Genomic DNA, 26,566 nt, shown 5'->3' on the forward strand with positions numbered 1-26,566 from the left:
AACTCTGTTAAAAGATATTGCATAATAATTTCAAAGCTAAAAATTAAATATATGATACTTTTCGTTATACTTGTTGATAGTTTATAACATATAATCTGGAAATATAATAAATATCTGATAGTCATTTTATTGACCATTCAGCCTCCTCAGCCCTGATGGCTTGAAAGTAAGCACTTGCATGTGTTTCTTAGTTAGAACAATGCTAGAAATCTTTTATATTTTACAAAGATTTGTTTGTATAAGTTATGTATAAAAATAATGCACTGATAACGCTTTTTTTTCGAAAAGTTTATGTGAAGTCAATTAAAGTTTTTTTTTTTTAATTGACCAGTGTTTTGAACATATTTTTAATTATAGTCTGTCCCAAATTATTGCTTCCATCAATTTTTGATGATTTTTAATAAAAACACACATACCTGTGAAAGAAATACAATTGATCATGAAATCGATGAAATGGAATACATCCAAGATATCTTCATTGAACATTTATCATTTTTCACTCATACACAGGAACGAAAACAATTTTCTTACGGAGATTAACAATGGGAAATGTTTACATCTTTTCTCCATTCGGAAGTACTCGGGATACCAAGCGCAATTTTTTAACGTTATCATCCGGGCTTATTAATGGCTGATGCAATGCAAAATCTCCGCATCTTCCCAAGTCAAGGGTTTCTGATCCGCTGTGCTCTACTCTTTATGTAGAGCGAAGCGGATCAGAAACCCTTGATTTGGGAAGATGAATCTCCGTAGAATTTCAATTTTGGGATGTGTATTAAAACCTGAAGCGGTAGAGAGGCGTTTCAAAACAGATAATCTGGACATTTTTCATATTAGTTGAAGAATTACTAGATATAACAAAAGAATAGTGCATGCATCACGTATTCAAAAGATATTCATTATATTTTACATTTATCCAGAGTATTTAAACCTATAGTATACAATTAGGCACTAACGTTAAGCGTTATTATATAACAGTGCTAAAAAAATGCTGCTGCATGATTATTTCTGAGTAGAGCTGGACTATCGATGCCCATTGTAAACAGCAATACATGTATATCATTTATATGTTATAAAACGTTATCTCCAATGGCAGTATGCCGGTAAAATTATTGAAGAATCGTTATTTGATGTCTTGAATCGTGTTTAAGCATACAAGTTGAAACTCATAATTTCCCGCTGAAATTGGTCTTCTAAACTCTATTTTCATTGGATTATTCACAGCTAATGAAATTTCGTTTAATGTTTATTGCATGGAAAGATCGCCAACATGGAAGTCGGAATAGCAAATACTTATCATCGAAAGTCAGTGATGAAGTGTCTGTTGTTGTTACCGTTTTTCTTGTACCTAGCATCAGGAAGAATACACAAATTTAGTTTAAAGGTAAATTTCCTGTTGATTCTCAGCAGGATTACAGTTACTTTGAAATAAAATAAATTGTATACGTTTGGAACCCTTATATATAAACACTGTGTTGTTCCAAATAATCAACATATGAAACGCTGTGGTAATATTATATATAAGATATAATGTAGGTTTCACACTGTTTTTTTTATAGGAACTTTATAGTGGTATTTTTATACAGTACTGTATTCTCTTCTTGAACTGTTTAAAATTGCCATACATAAATATATATAAAGCTTAGTTTAGCTCAACCAAATGACCCTATGTCATGCACTCATCTCATGTATGTGCAGTACCGATCAGACCCGACCTAACAGAAAGTAAATCCCAACTAAATTTTGGGTTTACTTCAGGTTTACTAGATTGGACCTAGAGTAAACCTAAAGTAAATCCCAAGTGGACCCAAATTTTCAAAAAGTAAAGCCAAAAGTATGGTGTTAGGTTGGGTCTGATCGGTACTGTACAAAAAACGAAAACCCTCTGTTTAACTCCATCTCGTGCCTATAAACATCTACCAGTTTAAAAAAAAGATACCAGTTTTGTTTTGGCTTGAAGCCTGGATACTCTTGTCGCTATACTAAACATGTTAAAACAGTTGTTTAAAATGGGGCTAGACTTGAATCTGGAAATGAGCATGTGGGGGCTATTTTGTCTCAAGGACAAATTGATTTGAATTCTAAGATTTTTCACATGTATTTCCAATTAAGAAATAAACAACTTGCTGTTTATTACTTATAGCAGGGACGTATATACTAGTAGTAGTCACCTGAGCTGAAAGTTTTTTTTATCACTTTTTGCACGGCATTAGTCCGTCCATAATTCTGGATGTCTGTCCATTCATAAGCATTTTACATTTTTGACTTTATATCCAGATCGAACCACTTGGCTAATTCAACCAAATTTGGCAATTAAAAGCCATTATTTGGTAAGTGGGATTCATGGTGTTAAAATGAAGGGCCACGCCCTCTTTCAAGGGAAAATAATTAAGATTTATTGAAACTTTGTTGGTATTTTTCAGATATCTTCTAAAAAACAAATAGTTAGAAAAGCTTTAACTTGTTTAAAAGCATTCTCAGGTTGTGTATATGTAGATTTGAGTTTGTTCAAATCATGATTCCTGGGGGTATGGTTGGGCCTAAATAGGAGTTCAAATATTTACATATTAATAGGAATATATAGAGAAAAATTGTTAAAAATCAAAACCATTTGGCCTTATTAACCCTGTTATGAATGGCAACAAAGAAATTTTGGACTATAGATTAATGATTTTGATTGTGCTTGACTAATATGTACACATATGCTGATTTTCAAAGAAAATTAACAAAAAGTCATGAAAATAGACACCTGAGAGAGAATTAACTAAGAAATGAATTGATATTGCTTATATAAGAAACAAAAAAATTGAACTTAATTTTCCTCAGCTTTATTAGACCTTGTTCTAACTGATGTAATCACTGGGTCCCAGCTACAGTGTATACAAAACTGTTACTGTTGGACTTTTTTTTCATAGGATATGAGACATAACATCATCATGTACAATTAAAAGTGTAGTACATAATTATGATAAGTACATAACTGTAACTGTAAATCTACTGATTTTTCGTTTTTTAGAATGATGACAGAGGTGTTGTGAGACTCAGCACCTTTGGGTTTTTGAAGAAAGGAGCACTGCAAGTAAATATTACCCAATTCAAATACAAAGTGGACCTTAATTTGACAGACAATGCCAAAGTTATGGATACAGTAGTAAGTTTGGTGGTCAGGTTTTGGGCCAGTCTTGCATAAGTTTACTTCAAGCTGACATGTACTGTGAAATCATTTAAATTCATGGGGGCAAATTTTCATGGATTGTGGGTTTTTTTTTGCTTATTTGTGGGGATGTAATTTCATGGATGAGTTGGTTTTCAGTTTCTGTATAAAAAGATAACTCTTTCTAAATTTGTTCTAATTGACATGATGGAGGATGTGATTTTGGGGGTGGGCTACCTGTGTATACCACAGAAATTGATCCAGCCACCATGAATTCTAATGATTCCACAGTATTCATGAATTAAGTGGGCCAAGCAAAATTTTTGCTCATGAGTCTGGTTGTTTGTTTTGATCATACAATGATGTACATAGAGGTTTACCAGTTTACTAAGCTAGTAAATGCTTACAATTTTCAACTTCTAATTGTAAAGAATTTTTTTTTATCTGTTTCTTTAAACTTTGTCGATATCATTAATCAATATGTATATAGCCACCGTATTTAAAAGTCAATGACAAAATAGGTCTAAAGATGATATACGTAATCTATTCATATAAATCTTATCAATTTTTTGTTAACATTTTCATTATTTCATTGTTCATAGTTTGGGTTTACTTTGGATAAAAGTGAAAGCAGTGGAGTTGCTTCATATCTGGTAAGGATTTTGATACTTTCTATTTATCATTTAATTTTTATTTCAATGATCAAAGGTCAAGGTTTTAATGCCTAGAGAGGGAGAGAAAGGGGGGAGGGAGAGAGAGAAGGATAAAATTGGCACATTTTCTTTTGAAGGAGGATAATCAGGACAAGAACTGCATTTTATCCATCATAGACCCAGCTAACATATTCAAAGAGAAGACCATGTCCATTATATTTTTTAGAATGAAGTTTTCGTCGAATCAGTAAGTTTGAATTCATTTGACTGAAAAAAAAATATGCCAACTGTATAGTTCAGGAACTCAGCTTTTTTTGCAATCAGTTTGAATTTCTAAAAATATGAAGAACTGGTAATCTGTGTTTAATCATATGATTTATTCATGCATATTAGTTTTTATTGAATACATGTTGAACCAACATTTATAAACGAAAGTTTGGAAAACTTTTTATCTTAAAGATGATCTGTACATTGAATAAATAAATTATTACATATGGTATGTGAACTCACCATTAATTGTACTTGCTTTATGTTTGAGGATTTAATGAATATTAATTTCCAATAAATTAATATCTGTAAAAATAGACACTAGAATTTGTAATTACATGTACTGATGTTATTTTTTGAGTAGGACAGTTACCCACAAAATTATACAGTAAAACACGCTTATAATGAAGTCCCAGGGATGTTCAATTTTACTTCGTTTTATGTGTAATTCGTCATATCCGTCAAGTTTACTACATGTTATAAACTCAAGGGGAATGAAAATCAATTCGTTGTAAGCGTCAATTAATTATAAGTGTGTTCGTTTTAACTGTGTTTTACTGTACCCCCTTTAAGTCTTCAGAGAGGGTGATGGTCTTGGCCATTTTTAGGCTATGTTTACATCCTTCAGACGAAGAATCGTCTACATTTGTATTGAGATATAAGAAAACGTTCAAATTTTAAAGCCAAAATATTTGGATTGTTTTCTTTACTAAATAATAGTGTATGGCAAAAATTGTCATATTTTAAAGTTTATGGCAGATCAGAAGGATAATTTGTTGACTTTCCAGCCTCTATTACCTGAAAAGTTTTAAACCTTTTAAATTGTTTCATCCATGGGTCAAAATTTAAGTCCACATTGAATTGGTCTTGCAGAGTATTTTAGGTTTAGTTTTAATGGATCACTTTAGCAATGAATGTTGCTTAGATAATTTCAAATGATACAGATAAAATTTATTTTTATCTTCTGTTTTTTTTTTTTTTCAGGATGACAATTCTGAAGTATGGAGAGGATATTTCTATGTTAGAGATATCTGAGAAAGCACACATGCAAACATCTCGTTAGTAGAAAATTTAATCATGTATCATACATTAATAATACTGCAGATTGGCAAATAATCATGATGGTTTTCATTTCACTATGTTCACAATTCATCATTTTCCCGCGAAATCAAAGCCATAGTGAATACTATCATTTGTTTTCAAAAACGTTTCAATGCTTATATTCTGATCAATTTTTGGGCAGCGTGAAATTAAAATCATCGCAATTAGTACTTTGTGAGAAATCGTGAAATTTTAACAATGTGGAACTAAAACGACTTACAGTATATGTTTTTGTACCCCAGCTCCGAAGGAAATGAGGGTTTACTGTAATACCCTTGTGTATCTGTGTATGTCTGTCTATGTGTCTGTCTGTCTGTCCGTAAAAATATTTTCTTAGGAACTATTTATAACAGATGCTTCAAATTTTGTCACACTGTTTGTTTAGGCATGCCATATAGTAGGGATTTATTTTTGTACCAATTAGACTTCAACTTCCTGTTAAATGACGACTTTGTTTATTTTGATTCTAAATTAGTTCGAAAAATTGGTGTCTTGTTTTCCTTCCTTTCACTCTTGTTGTCAGTGGATGATTCATGAATTTAAGTACGGTATGTCTCAAATTATCTCTCTTTAAACACAACTTCCTTTGGGGGAATACGAGATGGGGGAAAAACCGTTTGCATGTGAAGAAGAGCGAAAATATCACAGTGCAAAAATATTAACCCTGTATACAGTATCTACTGTAAATATTAAAAGTGTAAAAGACATTAATCATGATTGTTTTTCATAACTTGTGTTGTCATCATCCTCACTTTGTGTCTGGAAACTAACTGAAATTTATTAAACAGAGAACTGAAACAGCACAGAGATTTTGATAACTGTAGACTACTCGATTGAACCATATACCAAAATAGCAATTTAAGGATTTTTGCATGATCTAATGTGCAATTGATTTGATTTCAAAGCTGTTAAATTGTTATATGAGGTTTATTGAAACAAGTTATACTACCAGGAAATGGAATTGGCCATTACAGTAAATGGCAACAAATCACCATTTGCTTTAAATTCCCAGACCTTACACAGTGTGTGCCTTTTGTGAAGGAAATACATGTTAATTATCATACTGAAAGTTTTCAACTCTTAGCACAAACACTGAAAACTTTTGAAACATGAGCTTCGATCACTTGGTATGAAAGCATCTTACTTGATCAGTCAAAATCATTATGACAAATTAGAAGTCAAAGATCAAAATGTTTTTAAGCTACATCTATTTCTTTTACTTTTTCATAGGGAAAACACTTCTTTCAATCAATTTGTAACAAAATTGATTTTAAAGAATAGTAATACATATGTAATGAGATATTATTATATTATTATTTGAGAACAATTAGCCTACTAGCTTATATGTACATTACTGCAATAATGTATATACATTCATTAAAAATTCAAATTCCTTGCAAGTATCTAATCCCTTTCCCCATATTTTATTTCTTCCACAGTCAGAACTTCTATTACAATGGGAAAAACTGGCAAAACTTTGAGTGACCATTCAATGATGCGCAAGCCAAACGCCAGCAAGTTTACGGATCCACCTCCTAAAGCTGGGCAGCATGATAATGTACAAAAGACAAATGATTCAGCGAGACGTAGGCGAAGGGATCTTGCAGAACCTGCCCCCAAAGCTGTGCCAGTTCAGACCACCACTCCTAAACGTGTCATAGACCCCATGCATCCAGAACCCATCTCTATCAAAGGGAATCCAAAAAATGGGTATTCTGTATCTGTAAGTCTATTGAGAAATCTTTCTTTTTGTAAATACTTATTTGTGTTGAATTTATAAGAAAATCTTTTCATGTTATTCAAGTAATTTAGAATAGTTATTACATGTATAAAAATAAGATTCAATAACAAATACTAGCAATTTGAAGGAGAAAAATATAACACTAAAATTGGGTTAAAGTTGCTTGGTCTGACATACTAGTATATCCTACTTTATGGAAGCTGTATTACATTGATTTTATTTCACATATCTATATTATTTAATAAGCAATGGAGTAGTTTTTTCTGATCATTTAAAGCAATGTATTTCCAAGTATTACAAACATGTGTTTACAAAACAAATTTTACTGAGGAAAATTCATGAAATTTCAAGAGGGAAACTGGTGATTTCCTTTCTTATTAAAGGGACTTGGACACGATTTGACTTAAAATTTTCAAATCTTATTTTTCCATTTTCAATGTTTAAACTGATAATTATAGAAGTTTTTGATGCTATGTCAAAATTAAAAAGTCAAATATCAAGTAATAAGCAAGATACAGAGGTCATAATTCTTTGTTTTGTAAACAAAGCTCGAATATTTTCATTATTTACCTGTGTGTTTCATTGGTGTAAGTTTCAATCAAATGTATCTTTCTTTTGTTGATAATAATATTTATGAAGATATTGAATAAGTTTAAATTGTTTTTAAGCTCACCTGAGCTGAAAGCTCAAGTGAGCTATTCTGATCACATTTTGTCCGTCTGTCAGTCCGTCTGTAAACTTTTTACATTTTGAACTTCTTCTCTAAAACTGCTTGGCCAATTTCAACCAAATTTGGCACAAAGCATCTTATGGGAAGGCAAATATAAATTGCAGAAATGAAAGACCGATCTTCATTCAAAGCGGAGAAAACCTCGAAACTGTAGAAAAAGGGGGATGCATTTTTAAAAATCTTTTTCTCAAGAACTACTGAGTCAAATTCAATGTAATTTAGCATAAATCATCCTTATGGGAAGGAAAATATAAATTGCAAAAATTAAGGACTAATTCTGTTTCAAATTGGAGTAATTTACTAAAATAATGATAAGACAGAGAGAATGGGAGTCAATCAGTTTAACTTCGGGCTCGATATTCATATATCGAAAACCAGTTTAGAGGACCAGTCTATGTTAGAAGCAGCCATCTTGAAGTTGAACGGAGATGAATTTGGTTGTTGTGCAACAGTTTACGTGCGAAGGGAATATTTGAAACATCCAAAATATATTTCTGCCGTTTATATGAAGTAAATTGAGGTTAAATATTTCAATGCGTTGACATTTTCATTTGTGACAGTGGTTTTAGCCTGTTTTGATTTTCGTTAGCATGTTTAGTTTCTTTTTATTTTAACTTTAGAGGAAACGTCGTCTTTATTTTCGAATTTAAAATTTTTACGTGTAGACCGGTTAATCAGACAGCTGATTGTTTACATGCACCTGCGCAAAATCTGATGCACTAACAACATATTAAGAGTACTATTCATTATGTTGGTACATGTAATTCGGTACGATCTCTACATAATGGTTGATTAATGCACCATGTTTTATTAAGATGCTCAGCAATTTCAATCTAAACGGAGATTATTCTCACTGCTAGAAATATATAAGTATATATATGATGAAAATGAATAGTGTTTTTTCTTTGTTTTAGTGCATTTTTCTCTTGTTTTAATTGTTTACAAGTTATTTACTACTCTGAGAGTCAAGCTTCGAGTTATAAGCAAAATACAGAGCTTGCACACAGTGCTACTGTATGTTTGTACATAAAGCTGAGGTCCTGCTTTAGTTCATTTATATTTTAAATGCAGCTATGCTGAATAGGAAATACCAAGTTTAAAAATCTTAAGTTGAATGTAATAAACACATGTGAACAAAAACATGGCTCAAACCAAGCTATGTATCTTTCTTATAATTCTACGATTGATGCTGAAATTTTGGTTGATCAATAGAAATGTCTTGCTAAAAGGATGATATGCTGTAACTACTTTCTGGTGCCCCTTCTTCTACGATGAATTGCATAATATCTACACAAATTTTTGATAGTTTTTTGAACACAAGTAAATAAAAACGACGTCTTTTAAACAGTTTCCATAGTCCTGACAAAGTATTATTATGAAGATAAAAGCATTATCAGTGTTCTTAAAAAATTACTGTAACCGAAAATCATCTTTGTTTGTAGACATTTCACACTTGTTGTATTTTAATAAAGATGAAAAAAATGGATGGGCCTTGGTACAATAGAGCGACATGCCTGCCAATAAATTAATTTGAATTATAGCTCTTTAACATATGCGACAACATTCTTCAGTTAAGTTTATTCATCAATCAAGTGAGTAAGGATATGAAACATCATACGAAATGAATTCATGCCTGGTAAATGACAATCATTTATAATGGAGAAGGCCTATTAAATTTTTCAATGTTTTTAATTTGAGGAATTGAGCGCATTCATTCTGGTGCATTGAGGTACACTTTTCTTCACATATAGGATTTTTTAAAATAAATTACAATAACTAGTGAGTAGTGGAGGGAGAAAATGTTCCTTTATGCTCTCATGTATTTTAATCGTTTTATAAAGTGATGGGGGGGGGGGGGGCTAAAATAAAGGGAACTTGAAGTTAAAGCAATATGAGCTGTATTTTTAGGTCACTTGAGTCACTCAGGTGACCTATTGCAATTGGTCTTAGTCCGTCGTCGTGCGTTAACAATTTTACATTTTTAACTTCTTCTTGAAAACTACCAGGCCAATCGTTACCATTTTTAGTGTGAAGCATCTCTATGGTAAGAAGAATCTAAATTTTGAAATTCATGGCTCTACCACCCTTGGGGTGCCACGGGCGGGGCCAAATATGCGAAAAAAAAAGTCTTCAAAAATCTTCTTCTCTACTTCCACACATGTGAGGAAAAAAATGAATGCATGGTTATGATGTCCATGAGGCCCTCTACCAAAATTGTAAAATTCAGGCTCTAGGGTGGGGCCAATATGGCCATATAGTAAAAATGTATTGAATCTTAGAAAATATTCTTCTCTACTCCCATATATATTTGTTTAAAACTAAATGCCTGGTTATGATGTCCATGAGGCCCTCTACCAAAATTCTGAAATTCATGACCCCTGGGTCAGGGGTTCAGGCTCTAGGGTGGGGCCAAATATGGCCATATAGTAAAAATGTATTAAATCTTAGAAAATCTTCTTCTCGACTTCCATATATATTTGTTGAAAACTAAATGCCTGGTTATGATGTCCATGAAGCCCTCTACCAAAATTGTAAAATTCTTGACCCTGTTGATAGGGGTTCAGGCTCTAGGGTGGGGCCAATATGGCCATATTGTAAAAATGTTTTAAATCTTAAAAAATCTTCTTCTCTACTCCCACACATGTGGGCAAAAAACTGAATAAATGGTTATGATGTCCACTAACTCCTCTACCTAAATTGTGAAATTCATGGCCTCTCCTCGGTCAGGTGTTCAGGACATGAGGTGGGGGGGGGGGGGGGGCAATATGGCAATATAGTGTTAATGCATATAATGTTTAGAAATTTTCTTATTTATTCTCACACATCTGTATTAAAAACTGACTTATAATTATGTTTACCAGGAAGTCCTCTACTGAAATTTTAATTTTTTATTTCCCCTGGAGTATGGGTTTTGACTCTAGGACAGGGCCAAAATGGATGTATAGGTGTTAATGCATATAATGTTAAAAAATTATCTTATAAAACCTAATTAATTAAATGCATATATGATACTCCTCGACAAGTTTGTGTATGGAATATATGCTACTCAGGTGACTGTTAAGGCCAATTGGCCTCTTGTTTAGAATTTAATTTTGTTGCAAAAACCTGCTAGTATGATAAGTCTGCATATAACTTAAACTTTTATGATAAATAATGTTTGAAAAAACATTAATTTTTGTCAAAGGAAATATTTCTCTTTTAAGGAATATATAGCAAATCAATTTTTGTACAGGACAACAATAATTCAATTTTGCTCCAAAAAAGGCTTCTTAACGGCCTTTTCCACAAAAATAAGGCTAACAGAAATTTAAAAACCATGATATTTTTGTCATTTTAGTAGAAAAGAACATTTTAGTAAAAAAAAAAATTCAAGATGAAAAATGCAGCTCATATTGCTTTAACTGTGAACACCAACTGAAAATTTAGTTATTTATATTGCATATGAACGTATTTTCGGTAAAAATGGTATACCGTAAAGGTGTCAAAGATTAAGTATGTGCAAAAATAAGTGTAAAATTCGGATATTCATTTTTAGTTAATCTACCGAGAGGCCACATGGCACAATATCGTTTGAATGCCCATATAAAGCCATTGTTGCTCAGGTGAGCGATGTGGCCCATTGGGCCTCTTGTTTACATGTCATTTTGTCTAAGATGTGGTAATTCTCTACATAACATTTTTTGTAAACAACTAGACTCAAGCTTTGTTTACATAACAACCAATTCTTACCTTTGTATCTCACTTTAAACTTGACTTTGATATTCAATTTTTTAGCTCACCTGAGCCAAAGGCTCAAGTGAGCTTTTCTGATCACAATTTGTCCGTTGTCTGTCGTTGTCGTCGTTGTCGTCGTTGTTAACTTTTCACATTTTCATCTTCTTCTCAAGAACCACTGGACAGATTTCAACCAAATTTGGCACAGAGCACCACTAGGTAAAGGGGATTCAAGGGATTCAAGTTTGTTCAAATGAAATGCCACGCCCTTTTTAAAGGGGAGATAATTGAGAATTATTAAAAATTTGTTGGTATTTTTCAAAAATCTTCTTCTCAAAAACTATTCAGCCGGAAAAGCTTAAACTTGTGTGCAGGCATCCTCAGGTAGTGTAGATTCACGTTTGTTCAAATCATGGTCCCCGGGGGTAGGGAGGGGCCACAAGAGGGGGATCAAGTTTTACATAGGAATATATAGAGAAAATCTTTAAAAATCTTCTTCTCAAAAACTATTAGGCCAGAAAAGCTCAAATTTAAATGGAAGCATCCTCAGGAAGTGTAGATTCAAAATTGTTCAAATCATGGTCCCCGGGGGTAGGGTGGGGCCACAATTGGGGGATCAAGTTTTACATAGGAATATATAGAGAAAATCTTTAAGAATCTTCTTCTCAAAAACTATTAGGCCAGAAAAGCTCAAATTAAATTGGAAGCATGCTCAGGAAGTGAAGATTTAGGTTTGTTCAAATCATGGTCCCCGGGGGTAGGATGGGGCCACAATTGGGGGATCAAGTTTTACATAGGAATATATAGAGAAATTCTTTAAAAATCTTCTTCTCAAAAACTATTTGGCCAGAAAAGCTCAAATTTAAATGGAAGCATCCTCAGGTAGTGTAGATTCAAAATTGTTTAAATCATGGTCCCCGGGGGTAGGGTGGGGCCACAATTGGGGGATCAAGTTTTACATAGGAATATATAGAGAAAATCTTTAAAAATCTTCTTCTCAAAAACTATTAGGCCAGAAAAGCTCAAATTAAATTGGATGCATGCTCAGGAAGTGAAGATTTAGGTTTCTTCAAATCATGGTCCCCGGGGGTAGGGAGGGGCCACAATAGGGGGATCAAGTTTTAAATAGGCATATATAGAGAAAATCTTTAAAAATCCTCTTCTCAAAAACTATTTGGCCAGAAAAGCTCAAATTAAAATGGAAGCATCCCCAGGTAGTGTAGATTGAAGTCTGTTCAAATCATGATCCCCGGGGGTAGGGTGGGGCCACAATTGGGGGATCAAGTTTTACATAGGAATATATATAGAGAAAATCTTTAAAAATCTTATTCTCAAAATCTATTATGCCAGATAAGCTCAAATTAAAATGGAAGCATGCTCAGGTAGTGTAGATCACGTTTCTTCAAATCATAGTCCCCGGGGGTAGGATGGGGGCCACAATTGGGGGATCAATTTTTACATAAGAGTTTATAGAGAAAATCTTTTAAAAAAAATTTTGAATAACTATTTGGCCAAGAAATCTCAAATTGGCATGTAACCATCCTCAGATAATGTAGATTCAAGTTTGTTCAAATCATGGTCCCTGGGGGTAGGGCGGGGCCACAATGGGGGATACATTTTTATATATAGAGAAAATCTTTTAAAAAGTATTAGGCCAGGAAAGCCCAAATTTGAGTGGAGGCATCCCCAGATCATATAGATTCAAGTTTGTTTAAATAATAGTCCAGGGGTAGGGTGAGGCCACAATGGGGGATGACATTTTACTGAGGAATATATAGAAAAATCTTTCAAAATCTTCTTTTTAAAGACTATTTGGTCAGAAGAGCTTAAACTTGTGTTGAGGCATCCTCGGGTAGTGTAAATTCAAGTTTGCAAAATCACAGTCCCTAGTGGTAGGGCGGGACCGTGATGGCAGTTTGAATTTTTACATAGGAATATATAGAGAAAATCTTTAAAAATATTCTGGGAAAGTTTTTGGTCCAAAACACAGTACAGGTGAAAGCACAGGTTATGAGATTAAAGGTAGATATAAGTTTGATGAAACCATGATTCCCTAGAGAATAGTGGGGCCACGAAATGGGGGGGGGGGGTATATAGGAATAGAGAAAAATCTTAGAGGTACAACAACAAAAGGGGCTTGGTATTTACCAAAAAATAAGAGGTGGATAAAAATTGGCAGATTTTCAATTTTTTTTAGCAAGATCTACTGTACTCAGTTGTCAAGATATTTTGATACTGTAATGCTAATTTGATCAGAACTAAGGCAATTGTTGCTCAGGTGAGCGATGTGGCCCCTGGGCCTCTTGTTGGTCAATCATTTAAAATGCACCAGTAAATCATTTAATTCATAAAAAATAAAAATAAAAATTTTGATCTCAAATCGTGTCCAAGTTCCTTTAAGATTTATAGTGATTTTGAGGCAAGTATTTTCAAAACATGATATGACTGTGGCTTTCACTAACAATAATGTTGCTTTCAAAGTGCCTTTGCAAATTAAAAAATGAATTCAATAGCTACCCAATATATACGAATATTTATGATAGCAAAGCATAAACTGTTCCAACCCATTTTATATAAGTATAAAATTGGGTAGCTATTTAATTCAGTCCTTATACAGACCATGAAACTACACCTCTACTACACCTCTAAAATGAACCGAACCATTCTGTGCAAGAAACGAACCAAATCATTAATTTAACAAACTGTACCGTTCACAAAGCGAATAGTATGATGCAGAAAGCGTACAATGATAATTTATGCAAGACCCGCCCAAAACAACCAAAATGGCATACCGTGCTATTCAATAAGCATGCAATTTACATATGCGGCTTAATTGACCATAGTTGTTTGATGAAGAAGGACAGAGATTGTCACAGACCAGATGAGCTCAGTATTTTGCTTATTTTTTTTTTATATGGAATTAAATTTTGCAATGTAAACTTAAATTTTGGGGTGTTATTTTTATAAAAAATTTACAATTTTTTTTTAAATTTATTGCCTTTTAGTAGACTTTCATCATTTCTTTGGTTATTGACAAAACAACTTTCATGGCCAATTTCTTATTTTTTAAAACTTAAAATATTATAGCATTGAATCATGATTTTTTGAAGTATACACTCTCATAACTGCCGCGGTGTGTGCATACAAATTGAGTAACGCGCGTTAGCGCGTTATGAAAATTTGTATGCACACACCGCGGCAGTTATGAGAGTGTATACTTCAAAAAATCATGATTTAATGCTTATATTTACATTTTTTAACTTCTTGCCTTGTCTGCAAATGTGAATTATACCTTAAAATTCCGATCTTATCCTAAGGGTAAGTTAATATTAATGGAAGAGCCACAGTAACAGCCACGAGCGTGCACTTTGATTTTCGCTTGTGACGTTGCAGTTTACAGCGTTCAACGTTTGTGACGTCATAATAAAACTCGTCAATTTGACCTTTGACTACTTGTTGCATTTAGAGGCATTTGAAGATCACAGAATTTAATGGAAAAACACAGTAGAATGTAAATATAAATGTTTACAAATGCATGGTATCTGTGATTCTAATTTGGTTATTTTTATGAAATGTCAAAACACTGCAGGTACATACTGGACTTACCATAACATTAAGTGATCAGACAGTTCTCTTAAGCAATAATAATTTACACATATATTTAAAATGATCTCTCCTCTGCTTCTCGGTTTTCAATGCAGATACGTTTCACACTATACATATCAAAATGGGGCAATGGATAGAAGTTTTAATTATACCCCCCCCCCCCCCCCCCTCCGAAGGAGAAGGCGGTATACTGTTTTACCCTTGTCTCTCTGTCTGTCCGTCCGTAACAAAAATTTCTGTCGCATTTTTCTCTGCAGCTATCGTAGATGCTTGAAATTTTAACACACTATTTGTTTAGGCTTGTTATATCGTGGGATATATTTTTGTACCAATTGGTCGTCAACTTCCTGTTAAATGACAACTTTGTTTATTATTAGCCAAAATTTTCAAACAAATTTTCGTCAAAGATTTCTCAGCAACTATTCATCGCAGATGCTTGAAATTTTGTCATGCTATTTGTTTAGGCATGTCATATTGTGGGATATATTTTTGTACCAATGGTATACCAACTTTTTGCTTATTTTGCATATCACATCAGAGCAGGGGTATCACTAGTGAGCATTGGCTCACAGATATTTTGTTTTAATTACCTGGTAAATTGAATAATACATCATATAACTATATAGTGAAAAAAGCTTGTCATAATTATCGTCCACAAAGCGAACCGTACCATTCCAAAAGCAAACCAAACAAAACCGTGCAACTGGTATAGTAGCATGTTTCAAGGTTTGTAATTTGATATTTTGCTATTAACTTTAGATTAAAACTGTCATTTTATCTTTAAAATATTATATGACATTAAATTGTACAAAATTCAAACATAACGTAAGGGCAAATTAATGTGTTTTTGACATAGGTCTTTTTGTGAAGTTGGCAATATTCTTTATATGGTATCAAATAATTCAGTCAATCAAAGCGTGTTACAAACAGAATCAAATTACTAAAAAATAAACCTAAGTGTACCTCTTCAAAAGATCGAATTGAATTCTATTTGTGTAAAATTAATGCTGGATGGACAACTGTAAATGGATTATGTTTGTTTACACTTCCAATTTTTTGATGCTTGAGCTTACATTCCAATACCAAAAATTTAAGGTTTAATTTAATGACGGTTCACATTTAGATGAAATATGGTTTTTAGAAAAATCATACAATACCTAATTGGCCAAAATTCAGTACCAAGCAGCTTTACAGACCAAAACCTGGACTTTAAAGCTACTGCCTGTAAAAAAAAGTTAGTTTAATATACAAGTATAACAATAGTGGCATGTTTGTCTTTTTCAGTTTGGAATAAATGTCGAATCAGAACAGGAAGAAGGGTTGTATAATCTCTACTTTCACAATTGTTTCCAGTATGGAAGGAATGTGCATTCAACTTTTGAAATGCAGGTTAGTCTTCTAGGAAATGCTGCTCTTTCAAGTTTTGAATCTACAACCAATAGCACGTACATGTAATATTATTTTTTGATTGCATTTGTCATAAATCAATGCACGCTTAAGAGGTCAGTGACGATGAAAACAAGAGAATCTACAGCCAATAGCAATGCATATGATTCTAATGTGATGAACAACAGGTTGCTAGCATTTGTTGATAATTTAGTGATCATGAAATGCAGGTGCAGTCTGACGTACATGTTATATTATTTTTTGATTGCATTTGTCATAAATCAATGCACGCTTAAGAGGTCAATGACAATGAAAACAAGAGATGGTCGTATGCCCCTTCCCTTGGAGACCTCTGCAAAGGAAATGAACGGAAACTGTAAATAATTTTCTAAGTCCAAGGGGCATAACTCTGTCAAAAATTACTCGATTACTTTGATAAATGGAAGTTGACCTAGATATTGTTATGATAAATCTGTATACCAAACTTGAGTTAGTTTGTAAGTAAGTTTGAAAAGTGCAAAGAAAATGAATTGAAACTGCAAATAATTCGAATTTTTCAAAGTCCAAGGGGCATAACTCTGTCAAAAATTGCTCAGTCATTCCCAAAATCAAATTTGACCTAGATATTGTACAATAAATCTGTACATCAAAATTAATTTTAGTAAGTGCAACCTATGTGATGAAAATGAATGAAATTTTTGTGGACATCTGATCGATAGTGATCTTAATTATGAACAAATTATGAACAAAAGGCTAAAACTGATTATTTGCATTTCTTTTTTAGTAATTAATTGTGTTAGCTAAATGACAAATTTAATCAGTCTCGATCTGTACTTCTGTGTACTTTTGGAGGTAATAGTCCAAACATTTGACCAAAGTACAACTATCATATCGTCAATCTGTTAATTTTGAATATAACTGTAGAAAAATGGTTTTATGATTATCTTAGCATTAATTTGGGAGAGTAAAAGATTAATTACAGGTTACCAAGTAATTGTAATATCAGCACTAAAATAATAAACTTCGATGTGATTTTCAATGCACAGTATGTGGTTGCAACAGCCGTATTTATAACCTCTGAAGATAAGACAGTCGCTAGTTATTAATCACTACAGGGGTTAACTGAAGCTAAAAAAAATCGTCTTTTAAATTAGATAATTATTCTTTTATTGCCTTTCGGTTAATTTACACAAACTCAAAATACAGGGGGGCTTTAACTGCTCTTTCTGCTGTTCTGAGGAAATTTTGGTGAATTTAGCAACCACAAAGTGAGTATTTTGCCCAAGTCGCCCCTAGGTTAGTCCCTGAGAAGATGTATCTGATGCATCTTTACTTAGATTTCATAATAGAGAAAACCAATAATGATAAGATCTGAAAAATCCAGGAAAATAATGATGAAAAAGTTTGAGTGGCGGAGCCTGAGAAACAAATCATAAATTTATTTTGGCCTAATGAAAATTTTACTAAGTTTAATCCTGTGCATGCATTAATAATGTATTCAAAGCGCTTAAAGGTTTCGTATAAAATCAAGGGTTTTTTTTCTCGGAAAAAAGTCTGGTGGGTAGGGATTTTCCTGCTATAAAATATGCGGTTTACATGAAAATTAAGTCTCTCAAACACAGTGGTCCTGACCCCCTTCAAACAGGAAGTGCACAAATAACTTGAAAATGGTTACGATCCCCACCCCTAAACCATATACATTCTTGTTCCTTGTGTCAAGGGGCATCAAATGGTATGTAGATCATGGGCCCTGGGGGAGGTCCTGACCCCTCTTAAACAGTAAGTGCCCAAATATCTTGAAAACAGTTAAAGACCCCCCCCCCCCCCCCCCAAAAAAAAAAAACCCATATATATTCTTGTTCCATGTGTTAAGGGGCATCCAATGGTATGTAGGTTATGGCCCTTGGGGTGGTCCTGAACCCCTCAAACAGGAAGTGTTTGAATATTTGAAACCGCCAAGATCCTCATCCCTAAACCATATATAATCTTGTTTCTTGTGTTAAGGGGAATCACGTGGTATGTAGGTTATGGGCCCCGGAGGTGGTCCTGACCCTCCTCAAACAGGAAGTGCCCGAATATCTTGAAAACCTTTAAGATCCCCAACCTTTAACCATATATATTTTTTGTTCCTTGGGTCATGTTGGTTCACCTGATGTATAGTAAAGGACGCCGGGGAACATCATGAAACTTCAGAAATAAAAATAATCATGTTCTTAATCTTTTTTGTCTGTGTTGGTCATCCCTACTCCCACTGATGGCCTTGTTCATTTGGGAGACTTTATAATTGCCCCGATTATATTTGCGTCTTGTTTTTTTTCAATTTTCCTTTCCATGATACAGAGTTTTGTCTTTTGAGTACTGGATAGGACAGACTTGTATTTTGGGTTTTTATCAATTTAGTCGGATCCATAATTTAGGGGTCTAATGCATTTTATTTCTTACACAGTAAAAATGTCCACATATGTAAAATATGTGTATAATTTTACATTAAAAGAAAAAAGGATGGGGGTTTCACTGTGTAGCAATTTCCAGTTTGTGTCAGTAGCCATATATGCATAGATAATAAAGAGCTTCAGATACAAGAAATGATTGTTTTCGTTTACTGTAAGAGGGATGGGTGGTCATGTCCATTTTGAACTATACAGTCAAACTTCGTTATCTAAAACTAGATGGGGCTGTTGAAAAACTTTGAGATATCGGAATATTCGAGATATCGAGGGTAAATTACTTTAAAAATAGGTGGTTGGGACTTAAAAATCACTTTGACATATCCATTGCATTCGAGATATCAGTGTTTGAGATTTCGAAGCTTAACTGTATTTAAATCACCTTAAGAAGAGCTTTTTTGAAAAAAAATACTAGGAAAACTTTCTAAAAATTCTAAGCTGAAAAATGAGGAATTTTGTTTAATACATGATAATTTATAGCTAAGCAAATCATTTAAACAAAATGTAGTAGGCCTGATAAATGATGTTTCGGCCACCCAACCTCCATGATATGATTTTCGTCCACTAGATTGATATAGAGGAGAGGAATGACAATAACTACTTGTCAGCAGGCGACATCCCCATTCCCACGCTCTTCTTCATCCTCTCCGTATTGTTCTTCATTGCTGGGGTCGTCTGGATGGTTATTTTACGCCGTGTTAAGTATGAACTTCTTTAATCGTTTTCCCTTTTTTTTTCTTACTTCCTTAAATTACCATCTGTAACATCAGGTTTGATGCAGAACATATATGTACACATGTATTAAAAAGGAAAGGGAAGGAAATGGTGAAAAATGATTGAAAAATGTGCATTATTCTCAAATAAAGTTTGCCTCTTATTGGGTATTACCGAAGTAATGTTTTGCGTTTAAATATTATTGACCAAAATTGACTTGCTAATTGAAAAATGATGTTTTAGAACCATTTTAACAAGAGCTTGGGCTTTGGATAATAATGTCAAACAGCAACGTGACATAGTCCTGTCTATTTCTTTGTTGGTCACTCAGCCATGGCTCTTTGAAATCAACAAGATTTGTCTGGCTTTTGAGCTAAGACAATGCAATCTTTGCATATTTCACTAGAAACCAGCATCATTTCTTGTTTTGATAAAAGAAAAAAATAGTTATGTCCTACCAAATATCCAAGGTCTTGTTAAAATGGTTCTGTTTATACATTTCACTGCTTTTGTCATGGCTTCTTACCCTTTTTCAATGGTCCTTATATCTTTAATGCTGCACAATTTGTACCGTATATGATTCCATTTTAAATCAATGTAATTCTCCTTTTTTATTTGTGATGGTTAGAATTGCCCAGTTTTACTGTGTATTGTGTATTTGTAAATTGAAGGGCTGAAAAAATTCTTACCTGTAATCTGAACTTTAACCTTCAGCTTTGTTTCACATTTCAATCTAATCCATAGAACTTGTTGTTAAGATTACTTTATACATTTATTTTCAGGGATGATGTATACACAATGCATTATCTAATGTTTGCTGTAGTGATGGTAAAGGCACTTTCAAATCTCTTCAACGCTGTAAGTATAAAAGTATAGTAATGATCAAAAAAACAAAAAACAAAAAAATGAAATTTGTTCGAAAAACCTTTTTTAGGTGTCAACATTTTTTTCACATACAGGTAAACATGCACTTCATTGCTGTAGAAGGAATGCATGAGGAAGCTTGGGCCATATTATACTACATTGTCTATCTGTAAGTACCCGAACTGAATTTTTCTGCAGAGAGTTTTTTTAAGCTAAATCTAATGGTATTAAATATCTCATGTGGAAAAAATTAAATCCTTCTGTCCAGATACATTATAGTTACTTAATCAAATCATTTTCTTAAGTTGGTGTCAAACAACAAAAATATATACTGGTAATCAGAGTGGTGGTTTTTTAAGGTGTCGAGCTAATGCAGCCTTCTAGCGATCGTCTGGTTTTTGTTTTGTTTGTATCTTTTTTTTTTGACAATATTCATATAAAAATATTTACATTCAGTGTAAATTTCCCCTTATGTTTGCATTGAAAATTTGTGAGGAATACACTTAGCCTGTTTATGTGCCATGAGTCATCACATGTTTTGAGTATATATTATTACAAGATTAAATGAAAAGTTCAAACCTTCATAACTAATTTGATATGTACTTATGAAAAATAATCATCAAATCATATCTACTAGTTCATAAAAATTGTTTTTCTCTTCAAAGTTTCTTGCACTATATTTTTAGTCGGTGAAGCAAACTTAATAACATGTTAATATGGCTTTTTTAATGTATGTTTCATATCCCTGACTAAGAGCATGTATAAAGAATTTAATCAAGGCAGTGCAGACAAATTATCATACCACGCAAACCCGCGGTATTCAATTTGTCTGCAACACTTGGTGTGTTATAGGACCCACGACATCCAACTATAAGCATTCAACGGTTAAGTGTTTGCATGATGGGACCAATAACCTTGAGTTATAGTGATTGATTTCACAAGGAAGGAATTTTGAATTTTCAGCAAAAAATAATGTTGTTGCAAAAATCTGTGATTGAAAAATTATCCAAATAATAAAATACTTTCTTTGATGGTTAATACAGGTATGAAGTACAGAAAAAAGTTCTTTAATTATTAATAGTAAAGGACTACTGTAGATTCCTAATTAAATGTGAGGAACTAATATCCGCGTAAAATCGCGAGAAGCACCCTTCGCGGATTTTAAAATCTCGCCATTATTTTTTATAGAGTTGAGAACTATCAGAAATAAGGATAACAAGTTCTGCGTTCATAATTTTATATTCTCGCGATTTGATACAAAACAGCGGGATCGCGGAATTAAGTACTCACGAAATATAAGGAATTTACAGTATAATTAATATATGGTTTGAGCCTAAGAGGCTCCCTTAAATGAACATTGTCATTTTACTGTAATTCTTAGTTTTATTTGAACAAATACACATTTGAAGTTTTTTCATTATTTTCATTTTGATTTTATATAGTGCCCACAATTTAAAAATATGACATCATAAAATTTACCTATTCCCGCCATTTTCGCATTTTTAGCATAAAACGGCTTGTTTTGAAGCAGTTTTTCTTTCAGGAAACATTGAGCGACTGCTTGAACAAACAAAATTTTTTCACCAAAGATGTATATCTCCAGTACTTATAAGTGACAAAAAGTTCCTTCTTGTTCAAAGAGTCGCTCTATATTTCCAATTCGAAAAAAGATAAAAAAAAAAGTCAATTTTTGACTGATTTTGATTGATTTATAAAAATAGCGTCACTTCTGATGTCATATACTGCCAGTGAGTGCGTATAAATCAAATAAATAGGTGAAAAACATATTTTATGTCCACTCTTTTATAAAATAACACAACAACTTAATGTACCTGAATCACTTTAAAATTAGCGAATTATGGGGGCCAAATTTGACTAATATCATATATAGTTCTTTCAAGGAACCAAAGAAAATATCTTAGATATAAGTTTAATTCGTAATATGTTTTAAACATAGGATCACTTGTATATAACAAAAGAATTGACCTGTAGGGGGGATCAATTTTCTGGAAAAAATCACATTTAAAAATCAAAGTTCATTTCATATTTTCTACTGTACATATTTCTAAGTTTTTTTAAATTTTCATTTAAAACCTAGCATATTGTGCTTGTTATTCTTGAATTAAGCTTCAAAGTTTGCGAAAACATCATTTTTACAGTGAAACGGTCTATTTCTGCATGAATTTTGACCTAGAAAGCCATTAGTTCAGGTTTGCCCCCCCCCCCCCCCCCCCCCAAAAACCCCAAAAAAACAAAAAACTAAGATAATTTCCTTTGTAAGAAATATTATAATGAATTTGTCATAAAACAGTTAGCTGACAGTAGTACAAATTAATGTACATTACAAAATCAATATCATCAGTTACAGAAGTGTCATTACAAACTTTTCACTTCAGTTTGATTTCAGAATCTGCAAATGAAAAAAAATCCAAAAGATAAAATACTGTTGTTGAAAGTGAATTGCTTTTTGGGAGTTGATTTTAAATCAACTCTCCTATGCAGTTACTCAGGCAAACCGAAAGTGAAACAGTGTTTGGACCTGAGCACAAACTAACACCGCTGATAAAAATTTAGTCCTTGAAAATAATCGATAAATTCGATGTAATGTATTCTAAAACATTGTTTACAAGGAAACATATTTATGAATGCCTTGTAAATAGTCAAATTTTAAATGGTACGAACAATTTTTATATTTTTTGTAGTCGTAAATTGTATGAATTCCTACACCAGAGTTCAATATTATCCGTAAATCTCCGACAAGCAGAGAGAGTCTCTCTTGCTTATCGTAGATTAACGGAGACAGCCGAGCGTCTGGTTGAACGAGACTAGAGTTCAATATAGCTTGGATCTAATCTATTTCTTTGAAATATCGATAACTGATACGTAGTTTAATGGAATTAATTCTTTGAATATTACACAACATGATTCATATGGAGTTTTCGCGAAATTCTTGTCTGAGAATAATTCATTTTTTTTAAAATGTGCATAATTCAAATACATATAGGAAACTACTTGCCATGCAAAATAATATATCATTGATTCTAAAATAAATAATAATCGATAAAATCAACTCCAGTCAGTTCTTCAGTACTTTGATTTAAATTGACATCAATCTAACTGGTTTTATCTGATTTTGTGCTTGAAAAAGTAACTGCTTATTAGTTTGTTAAAAAAAAAAAAACTAAAGAAAATAAATTACTCGGTGTAAATATTTTTGCTGAAAATTAACACCAGGCAATGAAAAAATTTCATTCTTACTTAAGAGGGCTCAATGGTTGTGGCCCAATTGCAACTTTTGGGCCTTTCCGGCAGGCTCGAAAAAACACCTCGAATGTATTAACATTACTGGATATTAAAATTTTATACAAAATGGAGTCGCCTCCAATTAAAATAAGTATCGGGCTAGACAGCCTTATAAGTTGCTTCTGTGTTATATTTGAGGGTATATCATTTAATTTGATGAAGTCTAGCTTACATCTCAACAAATCATAAAATGTGTTGTATTTATATCAAGTTTTATAAAAAAGGGGGGTTGTCATGGATGCCTAGGTAATACATTTGAGGTGTTTTTCACAGCCTGCCAGAAAGGCCTGAAAAGTTACGATTGGGTTGTGGCCATTTTTATGTTGAATTAATCTCCATTATAAGAAGAGCTCTGCATAAAAATATTGGAAAATACTTCGATTTAAAATGTAAAATATATGGATTTTTTCTTTACTGAATAAAAATTTAAAATCATATATGAAAATTTTTGGTAGATCTGTCATAGTAATGTCTGCAAAAATATGTTGAGGCATAAGTTACCGTATATCCGGTAATTTTCGCGATAATCTAATTTGCGCTTTTTTCGCGATATCTTTTAAACCGCAAATTATTGAATACGCAGAAATTATATTTTGTATTATTTTCTATAAGAACATTTTAATCGCAAAAAATGACTGGCGCAAATTAAAAATGCTACCTATTTTCCCCATTTTTGCAAGTTTTGTGACTCGCGAAATAAAACCGGATTTACGGTAATTTGTAATTTTTTTCAGATCTCGAGGAGCTTTGTTGTTTGTGACCATTCTGCTGATTGGAACGGGCTGGACTTTTGTCAAACATGTCTTTTCAGACAAAGAAAAGAAACTGTTTCTGGTTGTTATTCCACTTCAGGTAAAGGGATGAAAGACTTTCTATCTGTAAAAGAATTACTATTATTAAATCATTGAAAGAAGCAAATTGATCAATTTTGGCAATTTTGATAACATCATTCTTTAATAGTGAACAATAGAACCGACAATTATTTATGTACAGAAACTGTATACACTGGAAGGAATTGCTTGTGTTGTAAATGCATTATGTAAAAGCTTAGAAATTGAAGTTGAGATTGTTTGAAACATTTCCTTCATTTCTCGACAAAGCAAATACATTTTTCTGTAGAATGTTGTTGGCTAACTATAGTTTGACTGTGAGCTCTAACACTGTAGATCCTAGACAACATTGCCTACATCATTATAGAGGAGAGTGAAGAAGGGCAGTCTGAGTACGCCATATGGCAGCAGGTCTTCATACTGGTGGACCTCTTGTGCTGTGGGGCCATTCTTTTCCCTGTTCTTTGGTATGTACTTAGTGAATATATTGAGAGGCTAGCACCGGATGGTCGTGGCCATTTTTATAGACTTAATAAATCTCCTAAAGAAAAAGAGTTTTGTATAAAGATATGGGAAAAATATTCTCTGTTTTCATATTATTTAAATTAAAAGCCAGACGCTATCATCCAAACCCACTCAATCTGCTCAGGAAATAACAAGAGACTACGTGTACTTTTTAAAATATATTGGAACATATGTTCTAAACTTGGTTAACTATACAAGTTAAAAGGATTTTTAATCAGGTTTTCCAACGGAAAAATCCAGTTATTAGAATGGTGAAAATGGCGGACAGGCGGCTGCCAAAAGGGTGCCCTCATTGTACGGATAACTCCTCCTACAGTTTTCAAGATACAGTAATACTCGGTTATAGCGAAGTCCGAGGGACCGATGGATTTACTTGTTATATCCGTAATTCGCTATATCCGTATAACGAATTCGTTATAATAACTATAGCGAATTCACTATATATATGTATTCTTACACCAGACTATAATTTTTGCTAATTGAGGTTTAGAATAAAAATACATTACTTTGATACCTTTGATAATTGGAATGTGAGTCGAAAAAATTATATGAAAATAGGTTCATTCAAAAAAGTATGTTAAAGGGTAGTGCAAACCTTTTTAAACTGTAAAGACACTCGTTATAAAAGTGTTAAATTTCGTTATAATTCACTTCTACAGGACTAAAAATCAGTTCGCTATATCCGTAAATTCGTTATATCCGAATTCATTATAACCGTAAAAATTTGCAAAGATTTGTTAAGAAGTTTACTGGGGACTGAAAAAGATGTCGCTATATCCGAGAATTCGCTATATCCGTGTTCGTACTAAACGAGTTTTACTGTAGAAAGTTGTTCTTTTGCAGATTAATTGTACATATATCAGAGGTGTGCATATTGCTAGGATTTTGATTTCCGATAATTTATGAAAAAAATACCAGCTTTTGAACTTAGTAATTTTTTGGCAAAATATTGCATATAGGGTACTCCAATTCATTGGATACGGGTTGACATGGATTATGGATACAGTTCACATAAAAGAAAACCCGGTCACATTGACAGCTTTTCATTTGTTTACTCATCAAGAGGCAATGCTCGATTTATTATTTGTAATTATACCCTTTCTCCAAAGGAGAGGGGTTTACTGTTTAAAGACAGCTAATTTTCTTAAATTTACATATAAAAAATTGAATTATTATGGCCTCCCCACTTTTTTGAGAGCATGTAAAAAAAAAAGGTAAAAAATTGGAATAAAAATAAGGAAATTAAGAGTGAAATTGAAGTTTTTGATTAACGCTCCCCCCCCCCCTCCACCCACCCACCCACACACACACAGACTAGGTCTAGGTTTTAGAAAATTTTGAAAATTTCCCTATTTTTTTGTTGTCAAGATTTTTTTTTTGGGACAAGTCTGGCCTAGCCCCCCCCCCCCCCCCCACTTTCAAAAAATGATGCTACGTGCCTGCTCTTTGCTTAGGTATGCCTTACGATGAGACCCGATGAGACCCATTTTAGTACCAAACACACATCAGCTTCCAGTTGAATGACGACTTT

The 26,566-nt window shown here is 32.9% G+C and overlaps 1 protein-coding gene across 1 annotated transcript in view; it reads left to right on the forward strand.

Moving 5' to 3' along the window:
* The first annotated feature begins 1,254 nt into the window (after nucleotides 1-1,254).
* The window catches only part of LOC105326319 (protein GPR107), a 32,043-nt gene continuing 6,731 nt past the window's right edge, over nucleotides 1,255-26,566 (forward strand). The window contains exons 1-12 of the mRNA XM_034448322.2: nucleotides 1,255-1,384; nucleotides 3,017-3,151; nucleotides 3,757-3,807; nucleotides 3,945-4,054; nucleotides 5,059-5,132; nucleotides 6,615-6,898; nucleotides 16,251-16,355; nucleotides 19,368-19,501; nucleotides 20,296-20,371; nucleotides 20,473-20,546; nucleotides 24,415-24,532; nucleotides 24,847-24,977. Coding sequence (XP_034304213.2) covers nucleotides 1,271-1,384; nucleotides 3,017-3,151; nucleotides 3,757-3,807; nucleotides 3,945-4,054; nucleotides 5,059-5,132; nucleotides 6,615-6,898; nucleotides 16,251-16,355; nucleotides 19,368-19,501; nucleotides 20,296-20,371; nucleotides 20,473-20,546; nucleotides 24,415-24,532; nucleotides 24,847-24,977 — 1,406 coding nt within the window. The 5' untranslated portion in view covers nucleotides 1,255-1,270. The remainder of the gene's footprint in view (nucleotides 1,385-3,016; nucleotides 3,152-3,756; nucleotides 3,808-3,944; nucleotides 4,055-5,058; nucleotides 5,133-6,614; nucleotides 6,899-16,250; nucleotides 16,356-19,367; nucleotides 19,502-20,295; nucleotides 20,372-20,472; nucleotides 20,547-24,414; nucleotides 24,533-24,846; nucleotides 24,978-26,566) is intronic.

Source organism: Magallana gigas, chromosome 2, assembly GCF_963853765.1.
Source record: "Magallana gigas chromosome 2, xbMagGiga1.1, whole genome shotgun sequence".
In the NCBI taxonomy this organism is placed as follows: Eukaryota; Metazoa; Mollusca; class Bivalvia; order Ostreida; family Ostreidae; genus Magallana; species Magallana gigas.